Source organism: Hermetia illucens, chromosome 5, assembly GCF_905115235.1.
Source record: "Hermetia illucens chromosome 5, iHerIll2.2.curated.20191125, whole genome shotgun sequence".
Classification (NCBI taxonomy): Eukaryota; Metazoa; Arthropoda; class Insecta; order Diptera; family Stratiomyidae; genus Hermetia; species Hermetia illucens.
The window spans coordinates 21,606,572-21,625,653 of record NC_051853.1 but is presented as its reverse complement, the minus strand read 5'-3'; the positions used below and the strand labels follow the sequence as shown (position 1 = coordinate 21,625,653).

General features: G+C 43.2%; 2 protein-coding genes across 2 annotated transcripts; one reads left to right on the top strand and one right to left on the bottom strand.

Moving 5' to 3' along the window:
* Window positions 1-10: 10 nt before the first annotated feature.
* Window positions 11-12,105, bottom strand: LOC119657263. The gene is made up of 10 exons (XM_038064094.1): window positions 11,720-12,105; window positions 6,639-7,253; window positions 6,400-6,580; window positions 2,378-2,535; window positions 2,113-2,316; window positions 1,870-2,056; window positions 1,627-1,800; window positions 1,366-1,567; window positions 1,084-1,305; window positions 11-988 (listed from the first exon to the last, which is right to left on the bottom strand). Exons 1-10 carry the CDS (start codon window positions 11,966-11,968, stop codon window positions 187-189), a joined length of 2,994 nt encoding a protein of 997 aa, XP_037920022.1. The 5' UTR covers window positions 11,969-12,105; the 3' UTR covers window positions 11-186.
* On the top strand, window positions 12,098-18,664 carry LOC119657264 (glutamyl-tRNA(Gln) amidotransferase subunit A, mitochondrial). Its single transcript, XM_038064095.1, has 5 exons — window positions 12,098-12,384; window positions 12,440-12,687; window positions 12,745-12,987; window positions 17,545-17,732; window positions 17,787-18,664. The coding sequence occupies exons 1-5, from the start codon at window positions 12,352-12,354 to the stop codon at window positions 18,623-18,625; spliced, it is 1,551 nt and encodes a 516-aa protein (XP_037920023.1). The 5' UTR covers window positions 12,098-12,351; the 3' UTR covers window positions 18,626-18,664.
* Window positions 18,665-19,082: the final 418 nt, after the last annotated feature.

Sequence of the window (19,082 nt, the reverse complement as noted above, 5' to 3'; positions counted from 1 at the left end):
CGCATTTCATTTTCTGCTGCATATATCAATGTATTTTTTCATTTAAGGTAATATCAGTATATTACAATTTCCATAATATTTCACATTAGATACAATGACAAAGTTATTGCCGCTCGATTTACTTTAAAATAGTAAATAAATATTGGCTAAGAACAAAATATACAACTTAATGAAACTTTGAACTAATTATGCATACATCAGAACCTCTGCACCGACGTTTTGTATGTTCTCACATCTCACCAGCACTGCGTCGACTATCATTTGATTCCATTCTTTCGAATACGTGGATAAATCTGCTTCCCGGAACAATTCAGCTTTCTCTGCAGTAGAAATATCCGAGCAGCTAAGATAAAAGTTAATAGCAATTCCCGTCAATTCTGGATTATAATTCTTCAATGACCACTCGAAAACCTTCAAAATTGATTTCTCATCCAATCGGCGAACAATCAATTGGAATAGATTTTTCTCTAAATTTTCCAAAATGTACATCCTTGAGAGCTCGTATGCTTCCAGAATGGAATCGAAATGATAAACTGGTGGAATCACTGCGCATTTCTTCTCTGATTCTAGCTTTATTAAATGTAAGAAGTATTTAATGCCATGCACGCTGTATCCTTTCAAGTGGATTTCCTTATTTTTACTCTCCTTGAAGTCACTGTTCAACATTGAATTGAAGACATCGCTATTCTCTGTTAGTAATTTTTTATCGAATTTTATCGGAATTCTAGAGCATCCACGGTGCAACACGAATTTCATTGTATCCGCGTTTTCTTGACATGGTAACATATCGAGGTCCTCTTCAAACTCTTTCCGGCAGTTGAATTGTTTCAGATCATATGTAGGCAATATAATTCTAAGCGTATTCGCTAATGAAGTGATAGCATCGGCAGCTTCCAACCGAATTTCATCATTTTTATTTAAGACGCTATTTAGTAGAGTGTAGATGACTCCGTATTCAGTCAGATGTTGATAGAGAAGTTTTGGGGACCTTTGAAAGAAAAATCGATTTTTTTATGAAGTAGACACGGGCGGACAGCTAGAGTTTAAATAAGCAAAGGAAGCTCCTCTTAAGGGAACACTTACTTGACTACAAATGAAACGATTGTAGCAGCTCGTTTTTGATGAAATAAATCGCCTTTTGTCAGTAGCTTCACTAATTCACCTTGCCCATAACCGGACTCCGCTACAGTTGTTAAATTATCTATTAAACTTTCACCGCAAGATTTCAAATCGGCAGTCCGAGTCATTTGGTAGATGGAATGAATGGAATTTTGCTTGATTATGGTTCCGAAGAACGTACTATCCCTGAAATGATTGTTAGCAGTTCAAGGGTAGATACAAAATTTATGGAAGATTTAATCTTACACTACGATATTTGCTAAGGACGTCGAAAAGTTGTTGTTATTTGCACCGAAAACGTAGATCGCCTCGATGATAGTTTTGATTGTTTCTAGTTTACTTAAGTCTGGGTGATTCTTAATTGATAAAGTAATACGTAATAAGAGATTATCAATAATGTCAATTGTACTTAGTGGTAGGCTATCGGTTGGTGAAGGTTTCGATGCTTCTGAAAAAAAAACAGCATTCATTCAATTTACGAGTTCATATACGCATCAAAAGCGCTACCTTTTTCATCTTCGTTGTCGGAAGGACTATTTTCCTCCATTTTTCCGTCCCCTTTATTAAATAGCGTTAGCAGCTGCATAATTTCGCTATTTTCATCCAAATTACTTTCATCATCATCACTATCACCAACGTCGCTACAGACAGGCGAATAGTCGTCCTCATCTTCGTCGCAGTCTGAAAATATCAATAGAAAAACATTTAAGAAAACCTATCAGTTAAAGTAATTTGAAAAGTCTAACAAACCTTTAAAGCTCCGGAAAAGAAAACTGACAGGCGATAAACTCCGGGAACTGCACGGACTTGAGGGTGAACAACTACCCACGGTAGAATATGCGGTGTTACTGGGTGGCGGTGTAAATGCACCTCTATAATGAGGTCTAACGCCAGCAGTCTGATCCATTCCCGTGATTTCATCCTGAACTTTCGAAGTCTAAAAAACATAAATAGAATATCGGATCCCGTTTCAATTATAATTTCAAGTTATACTTTTGCACTTTGATTTGCGCAACCAAAAATACTCTTGCGCTTCCTTGTGTTCTCTTTCTTCTCGTCACGACTTTCTTTTCGTTTACTGTCATTACTATTCAGGTAAGCATCGAGCTCCTTGATCAGTATCCCAACTAGTCCGCCTCGAAGTAATAAATCCATACTCATATGGTCATATTGAAAGTTATTTAGAGCAAACAGAATCTAAAACGATTGACAAAAATTTACTTTATTTACGACATTCTCCCCGAAACGAGGTACTCACCATCGACATTTCTTTCAATGTTGAATAGTTTTTCGCCCGCTCAAGTAGTTGCTGTAGAGCACCGCTTCTACGGATTTTTGCACGATTGCAGGCATCGCCGGATAGCATGCAAATTATACTCAGGCAATTTTGTAATTCTGATTCAGAAAGGGGTTTCTCTGTAAAACACATATATCCTTACAGTTAGCATATTAAATATGTAATAATTTCTTACTTTACCACACTATGTTAATTAGTAAATTATTTTCATTTAAAACAAATTGTATAATTATTCAACTCGGCTGCAATCTACTAGCGGACGTCAAAACGAACGTGGCGTTCTCACTTCCTTCCAGTGCCGTCTGCTTCCTGGAAGAGGCTTCAGACTTCTTGGGCTGGCCATCAACGTCCAGACTGAACGCGTGCTCCTCACGATTGAAAAACTTACAGGGGCCCTCGAATGGTGGCAGCAGGAGGGCATCAGTCCTCCCCAGAACGTGGATATAAACTTCGAGTTCCCTAGGGGTGTGGACCGCCGACTGTGTGATAAGATGGTAGAGGTGGTTTTTAGTCGGGAACGGCCTCTACAGTAGACGCAACAAGCCGGTCTTTCCAAGGCCGTCTCCTGTCGACAAATACATAATTGCAAACTGTCTTCATCCAGATCAAGCAGGGGCGCGAGATCTTGGGCTGGATATTAATGAAGGACAAGACAAAATACATAGCAACTGGGCTGAAAAGTTCGTAGGCTAACACACAGATGGCGCTACTCGTACTAAATCCACATGATTTTTAGTTAACCCTAACCTTCAAAAGACATGTGTACAAATTTGACAGCTGGACTATTAGTTTGTGGGATGGAGCTTTTGAGCGAAGTAACTTTTGATAGTTTGAAGATAATGGATAAAAAGGAATTCAATGGGACAATAAAACATTGCCTTTTTGCGAAAAAAATACTGTTGAAATCAAAGCTTGACTTGATAAACATTATTCGAACTTTGCGATCGATATGGGGTTGCACCGATCGTGGAAAAATTGCGAGATAGGCGTCTTCGATGGTATGATCATGTAATTCGCGCTAACGAGAATTCGCTTGCCTAGATTAGTCTCAACACCGAAGTCGAAGACAAGCGACCAAAGGCCGGCCGAAACAACGGTGGCTTGATACGCTGGATGGGGATTTGAAAGCCTCACGATTGCATCTAGATCAAGCTTTTGATAGAACCAAATGACGAAACCGATCACGACGAGCCGATCCCATTTGTGAACAAAACAAAGACTGAAGAAGAAGAGGACTTTGCACCAAGAAAATCAACCGTTGAGAAGTGGTTTGTTTAAACGAGCCGAAATGACCACCGAGAACGATCTACTCAGTGGACGCCCCAAAGAAGCTGCTACCGATGAAATAATAATAAGAATAATCTCTTCATCATCCGCTCCTACTACGAAATAACGGCGGGGGCGGGTATAACATCTTACCACACCTTGTTGCCCCAGAGATTCGTCGAGCATTTCCCGCAATTCGCGCACGTCACTGTGCACCGAGTCGCCGATCAGTACCGCTTTATAACTCACAGCGACACAATCCTGGCCATCATCAGGGAGCGTATTCGACTTGAGGTCATCGCGGAAACTGGTGACCGAAAGTCGATGGGGGCAGAGGCGGCGGCATCAACAACACCACGTCGCACTGCAGGCAACCGTTTTAGTACTCGGCGAAGCACTCTTCTCCACCGTCCAGCTAAGATTTCCGCTGAGGTTCGGGACGAATTCCAAAGAGCGTGTATAGAATTCTCGGAAATGGATCCTTTGCAGAGACCAGGTATCCCAGGTTCTATCTCAAATCCATGATGAGATTGCATCTCGACTGCTGAAACAACAATCACTTGTGTATTGTGGTGCAGTTACGGCTATGAGATTGCACGGTCAAAAAATTCGCTTTCGCGTTATTGGCTAATCGATGTCCTACATCTGTATCGCATTGATCCGAAATTAATAAAGTTTTTGGCGACAGTCATGGAAAGGTGGTATGCCAGCTTATCAGTGCGTACATATGAGGGTGCTAATACCTCAGAACCCATCCGTATACGGAGGGTCATCAGGGACCTATGCTGCATATATACCAGCAGCCCATAGTAACACAGGAAGTCTACTCGCCTAAAATGGGGAGACTGAAGCCAAGACTCACGTCTAATTAACTGTAGCCATAAGTTGTGATGGGCGTGGAGTTTTTTGCTGCTAAGGAAATAGCTTGTTAGGTCTGGAGACAGGGAGGACTGAGACTTCCGCACCTGTTTCTACTAGATAATTGCGCCTACTAAGAGGGTCGTACACTATAAGGCGAAGTGTTACTGCAATTGGGATAGATGTCTCCGTGCCCTCTTGCGAATGCAGTCTTTAGGGGTCGAGAGAAAAATGCATGGGTTGGTACATTTCGTGACCTGATCTGCAAACCCACAGTGGTACCATCACACGCCGGAGTCCGATGCGGATCGCGTGTGACTACCCAGAAGCCCATTTCCCGAGGTCGTCGTCCACGAGTTGGCGATCGGTCTCTTGAACGCAAATTCACAGTCGCTGTCAGTGTGGCCACATTGGCTGTAAACGCGGCCAATTGCCGCCTCAGTTCCGCCGCGAGACATCTCCACGAACACGGGGCGCGTACACCTCGTGTATCTTATCAGCAGCCACGGCCAATACCTGCAGAGAATCGCCTTCGATATACGCTAGGTCGGCCTACGTGCCCTCCCGCAGTCACTAAAGCCACAAGGACTTTAGGAGCTCCGAGCCAACCTTGTCCACAACCAGCTGCCTCATTTCCCAAAGCAGCTAGCTGCGTTCGTCAAGCGTTAGATCCATCAGCAAGTGATTCAGCTTTGCTGTCTCACTTACGGACAAGCGCATGATGAGCTGCTCTTTCAGCCGGGCGTCGTGACACCCACCAGCGCGAACTGCGCCTCTAACTGGAGAAACCACGCTTACCGGTTCCACCGCCAAAACGGTGGCACTCTAACTGAAACGGCGGTTAGGGCAGATGTTCCCGCGACAGCCTTCCTCTCGCGCACAATTATCAGTCAATTTTTCAGTGGAGTACTGCAGCGCGGTGACACCTACCAACTCCCCTGCAGAAACCCGAAAAAGAGCGACCATAAGAGCAACTTAGACCATTATCCCGATCAAAGGAAAGAAACAGCACCGGCTCTTGCGGGCTGATTTGTTTTACTTCAATAATGACATAGTAAATGAAGGAAATAACAGAAAAAATGAAATTTAAACTATAACTATGCTTAAATTAAGAACACTGGGTGCAGCGAACCACTTGTGATGGTTTTCTAGTCGTCGCTGAGGGCGAACCGATTTTTTCCGCCTGGTCTTTTAGCGCGAGCGGTCTGATTTCCGGGATTCAATTTCGATATCCAATTAGGTCGTTTTAAAGCAAGTGAACAGGTTAATAATCGTGTTTTCCGCACAAAGCATATTGGAGTTTCTACACCAAATTCCGATGATCCAATAGGGCACTCACAGCTCAAATGTTGCTCACTCGAAACGTAGAACTTTATGCACACCACAGGAGCCAAACGGGCGAAATTGAGTATAACACGCAACCGACCGTGCACAATCCACAAGCGGATGGCACTACGAATGCGTGCAAATCAAAGGAAGCCGTGAAGCTCGCTACAATCTCTGGGTTCGTCCGCGAAACCTCCTTCAGCGACGATCGATTCAGCTCCTCTCCTCTGGTGACGGAGCCTCGGCGGACATAAGCCGAGATACGCAAGCAGAGGTTGCGTGAAAACGTTCTTCTTTGAACTTACAGATCTTCCGGGGTCACTTTGTAGTAATTTCTCACTTTACTACACATTTTTTGTTACATCAAACGAGCAGGCACAGGCTTGTTCACCTGACTGTGAAATAGTCACGGTTTTTTTTAACCGACCTCGTGGTAGTCCACGCTCTTTCCGGCCCATGGCACGCTGCACATTAGCTTGTGCTTGGTATGACTCCACCACCACAAATATTTTTTGACTAAATACAATTCTTACCTAGATTTGATGATGTCGCAAGGTGACAAACTGTTGTTACGGCATCTGCGCTGCTCAATAAAAACGCCGAAGCAGGATTTTTAGCGAAGTTTGCCAAAATCTTCAAAACCGTCGACCGAAAAATATTGTGTTCATCAGAGCAAAATACTAAACACGGGAACACATCGCGCTCCAGGCACCTCTGAAAAACATCATAAGCGCCGTCAATACCATTTAGTCAATAAATATGCATAACTCACCCCCATCGAAGGAAAATAGTTGGCTATTTCCGACGCTATTTGTATGCATTTTAGAACTTCGCCTAATAAATCCAAAACGGCTTTGTCGGTGGGCATTTTGAAATCTGTATTTTTTGGTTTTTCTTTTTCATCTTTCAGAATCTCCCTATCGAAAATATCACTCCGAACGCCCTCCAGATGCCGCGCGACTTCCTTGAAGTATTCTTCACGCGGTTGATGCATTTTCCGACCAGTGGTTTGCGTTTTTACTTCTACATTGGCTGCATCCACTTGTTCACTTTCTATGTAATCCGAGCAAGTATTTCTCATGTATTTCATAAGAGTCTTTACAAGGATCATGAATCCTTGGCAATTATTAAATTCTACTTGAAAAGATGTGTCGAAAAGCAGAAATTTGGTTGCTCGTGCGGCCATCATTGTGGTAGGAATTTCTTGGTTTTCTTCCAATATTAGGCAAACGGATTGGCTAATTGCGGCACTGTTAGATCCAATGATTTCTTTCCTGTGATCTTTTGCTAAATTTCCTAATAAGCGGCAAGCGCGGCATTGTACTATTGGATTTGGGATACTTTTCAGAATTGTTATGAGTGGTGAGATGATTTTATTTTTGATGGCCTAGAAATATTGAAGTTATCATTATTCTCAATTTTATTAATGAATTTTATGAAGAATTAAAATTTAAATAAAGAAATCTCTTTTGCAGAGAAATCATAAACATAAGTAGATACTGCTTTGATGCTACAAATTCTTACAACTACTGTGGGAAGAGCAAGGAGAGTCGAATCCAGTCGGCTCATCTTCAGGACCAATCCGCAGCATCTACTCAATATGGCACTAGCTGGAGCTGGGCAATCATAAACTATTTGTTTCTATTCAATGCCTGATACAAACTGCTGTAATCCTGTACACATTTGACCGTGTCTGACACAAGAGCTCTGACGACCGAGTCTTGTTCTAAGAAGGCCAAGGTGGTAAACCTCCGCTATCTAAGTAGATTCCAACCTTAACGGTCGCGGGGAGGTGCTGGACCCCAGAGGAAGGTGACTTTGAGCGTGCCGCTAAGTCTGTCCAGTGCGACCCTGTATTGCCAGTCTGGATGTCACCATTGAGTACAATGCCTTGATGGCGATCAATCCAGAGTAGCGCTTGTGGCTCGAATTATGGCATTAATATCAATAGTACCTCTGCCTGGAATACACTGGCAAATCCTGGAAGGCTGTACGACTGGTTTGACCATATATTGTTTCAAAATTTTGATAAGTTGCTCAAGATTAGCCTCTTAAATTGCGGAAGGATATGTAGAGAGTTCATTAAAAATTAAAAGAATTTTTTACCTCAATGACCAGCAATTTCTTGTGCTCTGTGAGATGGGGTTAAGAGTACACTTCCCTGCTTGTCATAAAAGGTGATTAAATGAGAGAGAAATTTGTGAACTAGAAATTTGCAAATTTCGAAACTTTACGGCTACTGAAATGTCAACAACGCTTCGGATAGGCAATGACCCGTCACGTCGAAGACTTTTAGATATTAAAAACGAACTATGGTTGTTTACTGGGGTGTGCTCCTCGAGAACGGCATCTACACTTTGAGATCAGCGGTAGATTTAGGAGTTGTCTTTTGGATGCCCGTAAAAAGAGAGGTGCTAACATCGGTCTTAAAAAGGATCACTATCTAATTATTGCTTTTATTTGCTGGCGTGTTGCGTCCATCACTTCTCACAGGGTTGGGGAGCTGTAACTACCCAGTTCTCACATCGACGGCTTGTATGATCCAACATCCATACGGATTAAGTGACCCGCCCACAGTAACCTATTGAGCCGGATGTAATGCACAACCTGACGGTCATGGTATCGCTCATAGATTTTGTCGTTATGTAGACTACGGAATCGTCCATCTCATGTAGGAGGCCAAAAATTCTTCGTAGGATTTTTCTCTCGAACGCGGCCAAAAGTTCACAATTTGCTAAAAACCCAAGTCTCCGAGGAATAAACCACTGGCAAGATCTTTGTCTTGTACAGTAAGAACTTTGACCCTATGGTGAGGCGTTTCGAGCGCTCTGTTGGCTGGCAACAACCGTGCGCGGATTTCATCGTCGTAGCTGTTATCGGTTGTGATTTTCGACCCTAAACAGGAGAAATTATCAACGGTCTCAGAGTTGTAGTCTTCTATCTTTATTCTTCCCATTTGACCGGTGCGGTTTGATGTTGGTTGGTTGGTTTTTGGTGCTGACTTTGCCACCATATATTTTTCTTGTTCCATTGATGCGCAGCCCAAGATCTCGGGCCGCCTGCTCGATCTAGATGAAGGCAGTTTGTACGTGTTGGGTCGTTTTTTCCATAATCTCGATATTGTCAGCATAGGCCAGTAGTTCGGTGGACTTAAAGAGGCTTGTACCTCCCCCATTTACCTCAGCATCACGGATCACTTTTTGCAGGGCCAGGTTAAAGAGGACGCATTTTAGGGCATCCACTTGTCCACTTGCTGCTTTTATCTGGCCTCGCACATTGGTCATGGGTAGTCTTATAAATTTCATCGGGAAACCGAATTCTCTCATGGGCGTGTACAGTTTTATCCTGGCTATGCTATCATAATAATAATACTAATCGTTGGCGCAACAATCCATATTGGATCAGGGCCTTGAAGTGTGTTAGAGCACTTCATTCAAGACCGTAACGGTACACCACCGTACACTGTGGGAGGCAATGTGGTCAGCATTTCGCTCTCCCGAGATTATTACCCCGATTTGACTCAGGTACTTATTCACAGTTGAGTCGACTGGTATCCGACGTCAAATCACGAAACAAATTCCACTGCTACCAGTGAGATTTAAACCGCGACCTTCCATACGACAGCCTAGTGCTCTAACCACTTGAGCTATCTGGACACATGCTGTCATAGGGGGCTTTAAAGTCGATGAAAATATGATGCAACTGATGTCCATATTCCAACAGTTTTTCCATCACTTGCGGCAGAGAGAAGATTTGATCTGTTGCTGATTTGCCTGGATTGAACCCTCTTTGGTATGGGCCAATGATATTCTGGGCTACCCGACCTAGCAAAATAGCCGAGAAAATCTCATAGATGGTACTCAGCAACGCGATACCTCTATAATTGCTGCATTGTGTGATATCTCCCTTTTTATGTATGGGACAGATATGCCAGTCGTCAGGCATTGATTCGCTGTCCCACAATTTGAGTACAAGTTGATGAACTACTTGGTGTAATTGGTCGTCTCCATATTTAACCAATTCGACTGTAATTCCATCGGCTCCTCGCGACTTATGATTTTTAAGCCGATGTTGGAGTCTCCTACTCGCCGATGTTCTGGTTGTTCAGTAGCTCATCAAAGTACTCAACCCGTCGCTCCAATATGCCCATTCTATTGGAAATCAGATTTCCCTCTTTGTCTCTCAGGATGAGCATCGAGGTGTGTAAGGCTTCATGCTGCTGACTTGTTGGTAAAAACTTCCTTTGCTTAAACGAGGCGAAATTACCACCGAGAACGATGTAGGCAGTGGATGCCGCGAAGAAGCTTTCATCGACGAAAATCTCGAAAAAAGTCCACAAAATTATTTTGGATGACCGCAATGTGAAGTTGGTCGAAATAGCTGAGGTTCTAAAGATATCAAAGGAACGTGTTGGACACATCGTGCATAAATGTTTGGGTATGCGAAAGCTCCGTTCAAAGTGTGTGCAGCGCAAGCTCACAAGCGACCAAAAACAAAAACCAATTGACGATTGTTAACAGTGTTTGAAGCTCTTCCTCCATGAAAAAAACCCAAACTTATGCGAAACATGGCTCCATTACTTCCAACAAGTGTTGGTCAAACTTGCGCGCCTGGTGCAGTTGCTCCTTTGCGAATGCAACATTACTCGGTATGCAGCATTCTTCCATTCCATTGCTAGCTTACATTCATCGTCACAGCCTTCCGACTCTTTTTGCGGCTGGGGCCAAGTATTTGCGATAACGCTCTTCAGGTGATTGTGAAAATCATTTGTTGATGATTTATCTTCAGGAGCTCTGTTGACTGCGGTTATTGCGGGATCCATTTCCCTTTTATAGGTGTTGCGGAGGGCTGTATATTCGGAAACGACTGAACCGATTGTCACGAAATTTGGTGAGAACATGTGGTCTGTGTTTCATTGCAGCGGCGGCATTCTGTGTTAAGTTTGAATGGGGGCTCCCCATACATGCGAAAGGGGACTGTAATTTTTTTTTTCACAGAGTGTGGTAATGTGGGATATCAAATGAAAGGATTCAACTAGTACTTTCTGAAACTGATCTTATTTTTGATATTAGATGAAACATAGGGGAGTGAAGGGTAAAAATGTGTGCCCCAAAAAGTGAAACAGGTCTTGTTCTCAGAACCTACCCAACTGAAAAATCTGAAAAAAATCATAGTGATGCATCTATACAAAATCTAGTCCTCAAAATACATCCCGTTCCGATATCTGCACAAATAAAGGTAATAATAGTATATTACCATGTTTTAGAAATTTACCCTGGAACCCCCTGAAGTTTATTCTAGAAGTATAAAATTTAACAACAGTGATAATATAGGACATAATTCTGGAAAGTTTGAACGCAATCCAACCATTATTAACGAAGTTATTGGTTGTCAAATTATTGCATTTCATGTAAATCTATTGCATTCTAGGATGTATATGAGTCATCATATGTATATAGTGAACTTATAAGAAAGGCAGTTTCCATGGAGACACTTTTACTTTTAGAAATGCGTGAAGATGCGTTAGATCAATTTGGTGCCCAACTTTCGGTATTCCGACTTGTTACTTGTTAAAACGTTAACTTCAATTGCTAAAGGTTTCATTTCATTTATCAAAGCGTTAATTCTATTTAAAAGAGTGCTAATTTGAAATATTTAAGCAACAAATACTCCGAAATATAAAAAGAAAAAATCCTTTCTCTGAAATCTATAAAGCTTATAACCCCCTAAATCGGCGGTTTTTATTTACTACCATGGAATCAGATGTGTAGCAGACCTGGTCCTACATCATTGTGAAGCCACTACCCAATTCACTAATGAATTTCAACTCCACACATTTCCGCCTTTCCTTACCTCCTCACAGCATTCGTTATCCGTACAACAATTCCCCAGAATACTTAGCGCCACTTCCAGGATTTTTTCGTGGGGGCGATTCAAAAGGCGCACCACTGGTGGAATTCCACCACATTCGCGAAACACGACAATGCCCTCTCGGTCCTTCACGAGGTCCGTCCGAAGTTTGACAAGTGCCTTGTAAATTACAGTCTTGTCACTTGCCGTCTTTAAAACTTCAATAATATTACGCACGATCGATTCATCCATGTTTCCGGTCGACAGTTAGATCCGAAACGCACTCGAAAATCAATTGAAAGAAATCGTTTTAATTAACTTTTCGGGTATTCGCGTAATAAACAAATCTTTGATCTATCAGTTGGCGTCAGATTTGCCAACGTTCCCGAGTCCTACGAACACATTGATAGCGGTGCATGCTCTCTGAGAGCGTTGGCGGGGAAGTGGTTACATCGGGTTCGGGGATCGACTGATTGTTCCTAAAAGCTCTCTACTAGTTGCTAGAGGGCAGTAGAGGGGTGTCAAAATTTAACAACATAACCTGAATCCCGTGTAAGTGCGAACACCGGCTCATCGAAATTCTTTTATTATTTTAATATAAATAATGTGACGATGCACCAATTCGTGATACGAAGATGAATCGTACTTTTTCTGGTGGAATCAGGCAGGTATTAGGTCAAGTTGTCACTGAAGACTTCCTTTTACTAAAGTGAAATTTTGTAGCTGGGTGCCAGCTTCGCCAGTGGGGCGGCGAGCCCGACCCAAATTACCGAGCACGCACTGCAAGCCGCAAAGGTAGCATCACATTTGAATGCATTTATTCGGTTGACGCCAGAGGTGGCCTTATCGAGTTCCAATGAATCCTCGTTCCGTTACCAACGCCGTGGACAGAGAAGTCCTTTAGAAGGAGTCCCCATTGCTGTGAAAGACAATTACTGCACAAAGGACATTCCTACAACCTGCGCTTCCAAGTAAGGTAACTCATTAGCTCGTAATGTGGTACTAATTTTGCTTATGGTGCCCGACAGGATGTTGGAGAAATTTGTTCCTACTTACAACGCGACAGTGGTGGATCGGTTGATTCACGCCGGAGCAGTATTGCTGGGAAAGACTAATATGGATGAGTTCTCCATGGGCTCGGGATCAGTTGAGTCGTTTTTTGGTCCGGTGAAGAATGTTTGGAGCAAAGACTTCGAAAACGATAATTGGCGCATAACAGGCGGAAGTTCTGGTGGATCGGCTGTTGCTGTTGCTTCTGGAATTTGCTTCGCGTAAGTGGCAAAGTTGGTTGAATATCAGTTTCTCATTATCATTGTCCCGGGCTTGAATTCCAACTAGTCATGGTTGTTTGTGTTCGATTTTGGGCTTGCTCCGCTGAAAAAGGCTTATCACTGGAACCGGACGAACTTCTTTCACTTCCGCTACATTTCCGACATTTTGAGGCGACTACCACATTCATCATCTACGACGAGCTTCCGTTTTTTTTCCAGAATAACTTGTGCCAATCAGAAACACTTGAGGCTAGGCCGCAAAAACGCAGACTAACCTAGAGAGAAGTCCGCAATCACCAGCTTGGAAAAACTAGAGCCAAACTACGAAACCTAACCCCCACTGCAAATCAAGAAAAAGTGGGCGGAAACAATTCAGATATAAATCTGCTGCATACACAATCTACGCTATCTACTCCACCGAAAAATCGTCGTAGAAGAGCCGCGTAAAAGATTTGACCCTGTCCCGCGATATTGAGAAATCAGGTCGAGGCACGGGTTTTACAGGCCTCACCACATTCCTCGCAAAGGAAAACCTACACTCGATGCCTACAGCGCGGTCAGCCAGAAAGAATAGTACAGAAACTCCCTTAATGAGAGGAACTGGAAACCTAACCACGGCCGGCCTATCGTTGATACTCCTTTTCCAAAAAATGGGAGAGGAAGGCTCGGCAGGAGGAGACTTGAGCCGCAAAGGAGAAGAGACTACATGCTTGCCTGTCCGAACCGTCTCCTCTACCTCTATCAGGAAAAGCGGAAGAAAGGGAAGCTGGTGATGTGGTCTAACTCCACTATCTGGCAGTCATCGCCATCTGTAGCGATACTCAAGCTGCATTGAGCAGTTCTTTGATCACCACAAATATTGTGTAGAAACCGATTGACTCTATTTCCAAATTCAATATGGTGGAACTACTCTGAGTACCTGGTCACTGTGGTGAAGAGGGAAATGAAATTTCGGATGCCTTAGCAAAAGAGAGTCCAATTCCCCATGCCGGAACGGGAACCAGCAAATGGAGAAAGTGAGTGCATTGGATAAGACTGTTATCAAAAATTAGAAACAGGCTTCCCATAATGACAAGTGGCTGAGCCCTAATGCTGCTAGACCAAATTAAACGGCAAAGTTTATACTGTCGAAAGGGAGGAATTAGCTCGCAAGGAATTGTCTTCGAATCTACAAGGAAAACTCGTGGATTTAGATTAGGTTGGAGCAGCTAAAGTGATCGAGGATGCAAGCGAATGATGCGAGACCAAGTTTTTCCCTCCATGCGGGGGGGAACACCAGTAGGTGGAACACCTTTAAGTAAGTTTTGCTATCGCAACTTTCGTGAACCATACAAAATTAGTGGTGGTCGAATGCAGAGCAGTCAATTGGACAAGTGAACCCCCACATAGCAAGTGGTGATGTGCTCCTCGGGTGTGCAAAGTGTCAGCGAAAAGTGAATTTGGACGATTTTCGACTCCAAATCAGGCGTTCGGCCTGCAGTCGCCGGAGCAGAAAGTTAATTTTTTTTAATCGTTAAGCATTGAGATATAATAGTTAGTATAGTAATTGTAAATCTTGTAAAGTTAAAAAGCAAACGTTACAAGAGACGGCGCAGAGCTCTTTTCCTTCGTTCTTCCTAGCCCTCATTTCGCCTCGTTTCTCTTGTGTGCCAGCTTCTGCGCGAAATGAAGCATTTGGGTGACGGCATCAAACTGCCACAATCTTTGTAACTGTAGAGACTTCCGGAGAATACACAGGCCGCCACTGACAACCAAATTCACAAACCGTGGTTGGCGAGTTGTCTCGGGACATAAAAAGCCAGACGGGTCGGCTGCAGCATACCGTGGCAGCGTTTAGAACCACGGTTTCTTAATTGGCACAAACAACTGGTGCTTTGCTTTCAGGAGGTAGGACTAGATGCACACCCCTGCAACTTTTCGGCAGAAAACTAGACTTTCCGGGAGCTCTGGCGACGGCTTCTCAAAATGCAGCACCACGTTGCCTGAGTCGGCGCCATTACCTGATCGATACAGGCGCTTAGGTCTCGAAACCTCTATTTTTGGTCCGTTTATTTGGATGATGTTCTGATCACGTCTTCTCCTTCTTCGCGATCGAGCACCTCCAGTGTATTTTTCTACGTTTCCTTGGGGCCGGTGTAGTACTCACCGCAGGTAAACGAAAATTGTTGTAACCGCAGGTGTGATTCCTCGGCCAATTGATTACCTCGTAAGGCATCCAAAGTCGATTTCGAGCTTTTCGCTTCCGAAAACAGGATCTGAGAGGGTTCTTGGACATACACTTTTATCATTGGTTTCTTGCCCAAGGCCTCCCGCCATCAATCAATCCGGGCCAAAGACCCAAGACTCCCGCCTTATAACGTGATCCCTCAAGAACGGTCCATGGAACAGCTTGGAAGCTACATCTTAACTAAGGTTGCCTCTGCAGAGATGCTTCTTCCACTCACCCGTAAATCCTGGAAATCTGAAATCTTTCCCAGTGGAGTGGAGGTGGAAGAAGACTGTAATGTTCAAGGTACCGAAGAAGGGAATCCATCTTGGGTAAAATATTACATCTGGTTCTGGTTAAACGCAAGTTTAAAAGCAAGTGCACAGATCTCCAGACAAACAACTATCCAGAGCAAGTCGACCGCTTAGTAAAGCCTCAAAAATTAACGAGAGCAGTATGTGCAAAACCACTTATAAGGCTTATCGCCTACATCAACTTACTTTTCCCTACGGAGGCTACTATTAAAAGAATGAAGCTGGACATGAAGTGACAGTGAAGCCCATGGTATTTTACGTAGGCACCTGTCGTGAGACTTAATCCTACGGGCCTCTTCAGACACGGATTGATTTTGTGACCACAATCAGAGCCCCGCTGAGACAAGCAGCAACGGTACCAGTCTATACCAAGTACATGGCTTAGCATTCATACTGGTGGATGCAAGAATTACCTAAATCTCTACCGAATTATGGAGTACGGCACCCGTCGAGGCCCGAAGGTCTCTTCTCGCTTGAGCACAACCACAGCCACCATGAAACTCCCACAAGGGGCCAACCGCAAACAACCGAGCTGTACTCATATACGACAGGATTTCTCCTGAAGTATAAGAGTCCAGGGGCTACCTCGGTTCCCATGGTACCAGTATACCCCTGGTAAGGTTTCGTGACCGAAGCCACTTCAGATGAGTCCCCGTGCAGACTCGGGTCTGATCGCCCTTGCTAGGCCTTGGAGCATTCGCCTACTGCATCACGGCCGGCACGCCAATGCGATACAGCGTTTCCCGGTGCCACCACTTGGAGGTTCTCCTCGGCCACTTGATTTTGGTTCAGCCGACAGGGTTGCCGCTCCGTCTTACTCCCCTCTACCTCGGAGCACCGGACATGAAGTGACAAGAGAAATGGGCGGCATTTGCCAAATATCCTGGAAAGGTATCACCCCAATTATCGTAGACGGAGATAAGACTGTCAAAAGTTTCTGCGATTACGCCAAAGCAGAGCTTTTGATTTCAAACCAAAGAAGTTACTGGAGCCATTAAGAGAGAGTGGATCCAAAGGAAGCTCCAACATATGATCTCATCACGAGGAAGATATTGAGAGAACTTCTACAGATCGCAATCCGCGGCCCACATGTTCCTAAGACCAACCAACCTCATCTCCCTTCAAATTTTCCAATCGACCCTAATCTGATAACGTTTGCGGATGATATCGCTATTGCAAGGACTCATTCCAATTACCAGGTTGCATAAAAAAAATCTGCAAATCCATTTAGGACGACTTGAAAAATCGCATGCAAAGTGAAGATTTCTCGTGAATGAAATCAAGTATCGCCACACCAATGGCAACCTAAAACAACAAAGCTACGCTAGGGTGTAATTATCTTTTAATAGAAGGGACGTCATCAACTATGGTCTGAGAATGCCAAGGCAGGGCCGGAACCTCGGATAGTTGAGTGGTTAGAGCACAAGGCTGTCATACGGGAGGTCGCGGTTCAAATCTCACTGGTGACAGTGGGATTTGACGTCGGATATCAGTCGACTCAGCTGTGAATGAGTACCTAAATCAAATCAGGGTAATACTCCCGGGCGAGCGCAATGCTGACCACATTGCCTTCTGCAGTGTACTGTAGTGTACCGTCACGGTCTTGAATGAAGTGCTCTAACACACTAAGGCCATGATCTAATATCCGGTGCGAACCCACTCATCGGTTAAAAGATTCGTGAATTTTTCTACGATGACATGTGAGGGATCAAAGTCCTCAAAAGACCCTCAAACGCCTACATTACAAGGCCAATCTGGACGTACGAAAATCAGCCATGAGGTTCAGTCGATTAAACAAATTGAACTACATGTAAACACGTCATAATTTCAATTTTGAAAAAACACATATATTTTATAGCATTGAAGAAGATACAATCCTAATTTCAATTGCAAAATTTGAAAACTTATTCTTAATTTCTACTCGAAAGATAATAAGTAAATAGGTCGTTATAAAAAAGAAGCACAAAATTTGTAAAGTCTTAACTTTCGAAATTTTTCATACGTGTTATGATTGATTAATTTGTAAATATTTTGCAGTGCCATCGGATCAGACACAGGCGGATCAGTACGGATTCCCGCTTCTTACTGTGGTGTAGTTGGTCTGAAGCCAACTTATGGTTTAATCTCTCGACATGGACTGATACCTTTAGCGAATTCAATGGATTGTCCAGGAGTTCTGGCAAATAATGTCGACGATTGCGTTTCAGTATTAAATGCAATTTCCGGTAATAAAACTAGTCCCATTAAAAATACATATCTAAACGAAAAAATGTTTACAGGACCAGACGACTGTGACTCTACAACAATAAAAGAGCCTTATCCGAAAGTGGAGCTGCCTTTTCTAGACCAAATAAACGTTGAAGGCATTCGCGTCGGTATACCCGAACAATGTAGTTGTGAAGGCTTAATGCCAGAAGTGCGGGACACCTGGGTTAAGATCGCTGATATATTAGAGGACAACGGGGCGCAGGTTCGGCGGGTGTCAATGCCAAACATACTTAATTCGATTTATGTATATTCGGTGCTGAATCAATGCGAAGTGGCTAGTAATATGGCAAGATACGATGGAGTTGAATATGGACACCGAGCCTCAACGGCAGCAAGCACAGAAGAACTGTACGCAAAAAGCCGATCGGAAGGCTTCAATATCGTCGTTAAAACTCGAATTTTAGCTGGAAATTACTTTTTACTAAAACGCAATTACGACAACTACTACATTCGTGCCATGAAAGTACGTCGCATGATCTTTAACGACTTCAAACAAGTTTTCGAAAAGGACGGTATTGACGTTCTGCTCACTCCTACTACACTCACCGATGCACCATTGTATAGAGAATTTGTGACAAAATCTAATCGTGATCAATGTGCTTTGAACGATCTTTTCACAACGCCTGCAAATTTGGCAGGAATTCCAGCTGTATCGATTCCAATACGTTTGTCATCTAATTGCCTTCCGATTAGTCTGCAGTTGATGGGGAATACGCTTCAAGAAAATCTGTTGTTGAGGGTGGCGAAATGGATTGAATCACGTGTAGATTTTCAAGGGGTGGCTCCGCCAGAAGATCTGCGAAGGATGATGGAAATTATGATTAGTGCAGCGGAGAAAAAAACTAGTTAAATGTAAAGTTATTTAAATTATACTTTTTTCTTTATAGTTTTGAAAGTGATGTTTTTTATTTTCAATGCAATTCCAAGTCTGGAAACATTCTAGAAAGTATGGTACTAACTTTCCTATCTAGGTCACTACAGTCAAAAATATGATTAGTTGTAAACTGCATTTACTGTTAGCGTAAAAGATGGTAAAGAGACAACCAAGCGAATGAAACTGGGGAAAGCAATAGACCACCTTTTACAAACAGCGATATTTCTGAAATATCTACAGACGCTCAGCGGTAATGAAGTTGTTCTTGAAATTTTGGTATTTACAAAAAAATGAATATTTTGAAGATGATACCGAAACTTAATCAATCAATCAATTAAATGCCGGAGTGAAAATTATGCGGTCCCACCTCGAAATTACACAATCATTTAAGGAGGTGGGATTCTGTCCTGGTTCGAAGCGAAGTAATTATTCC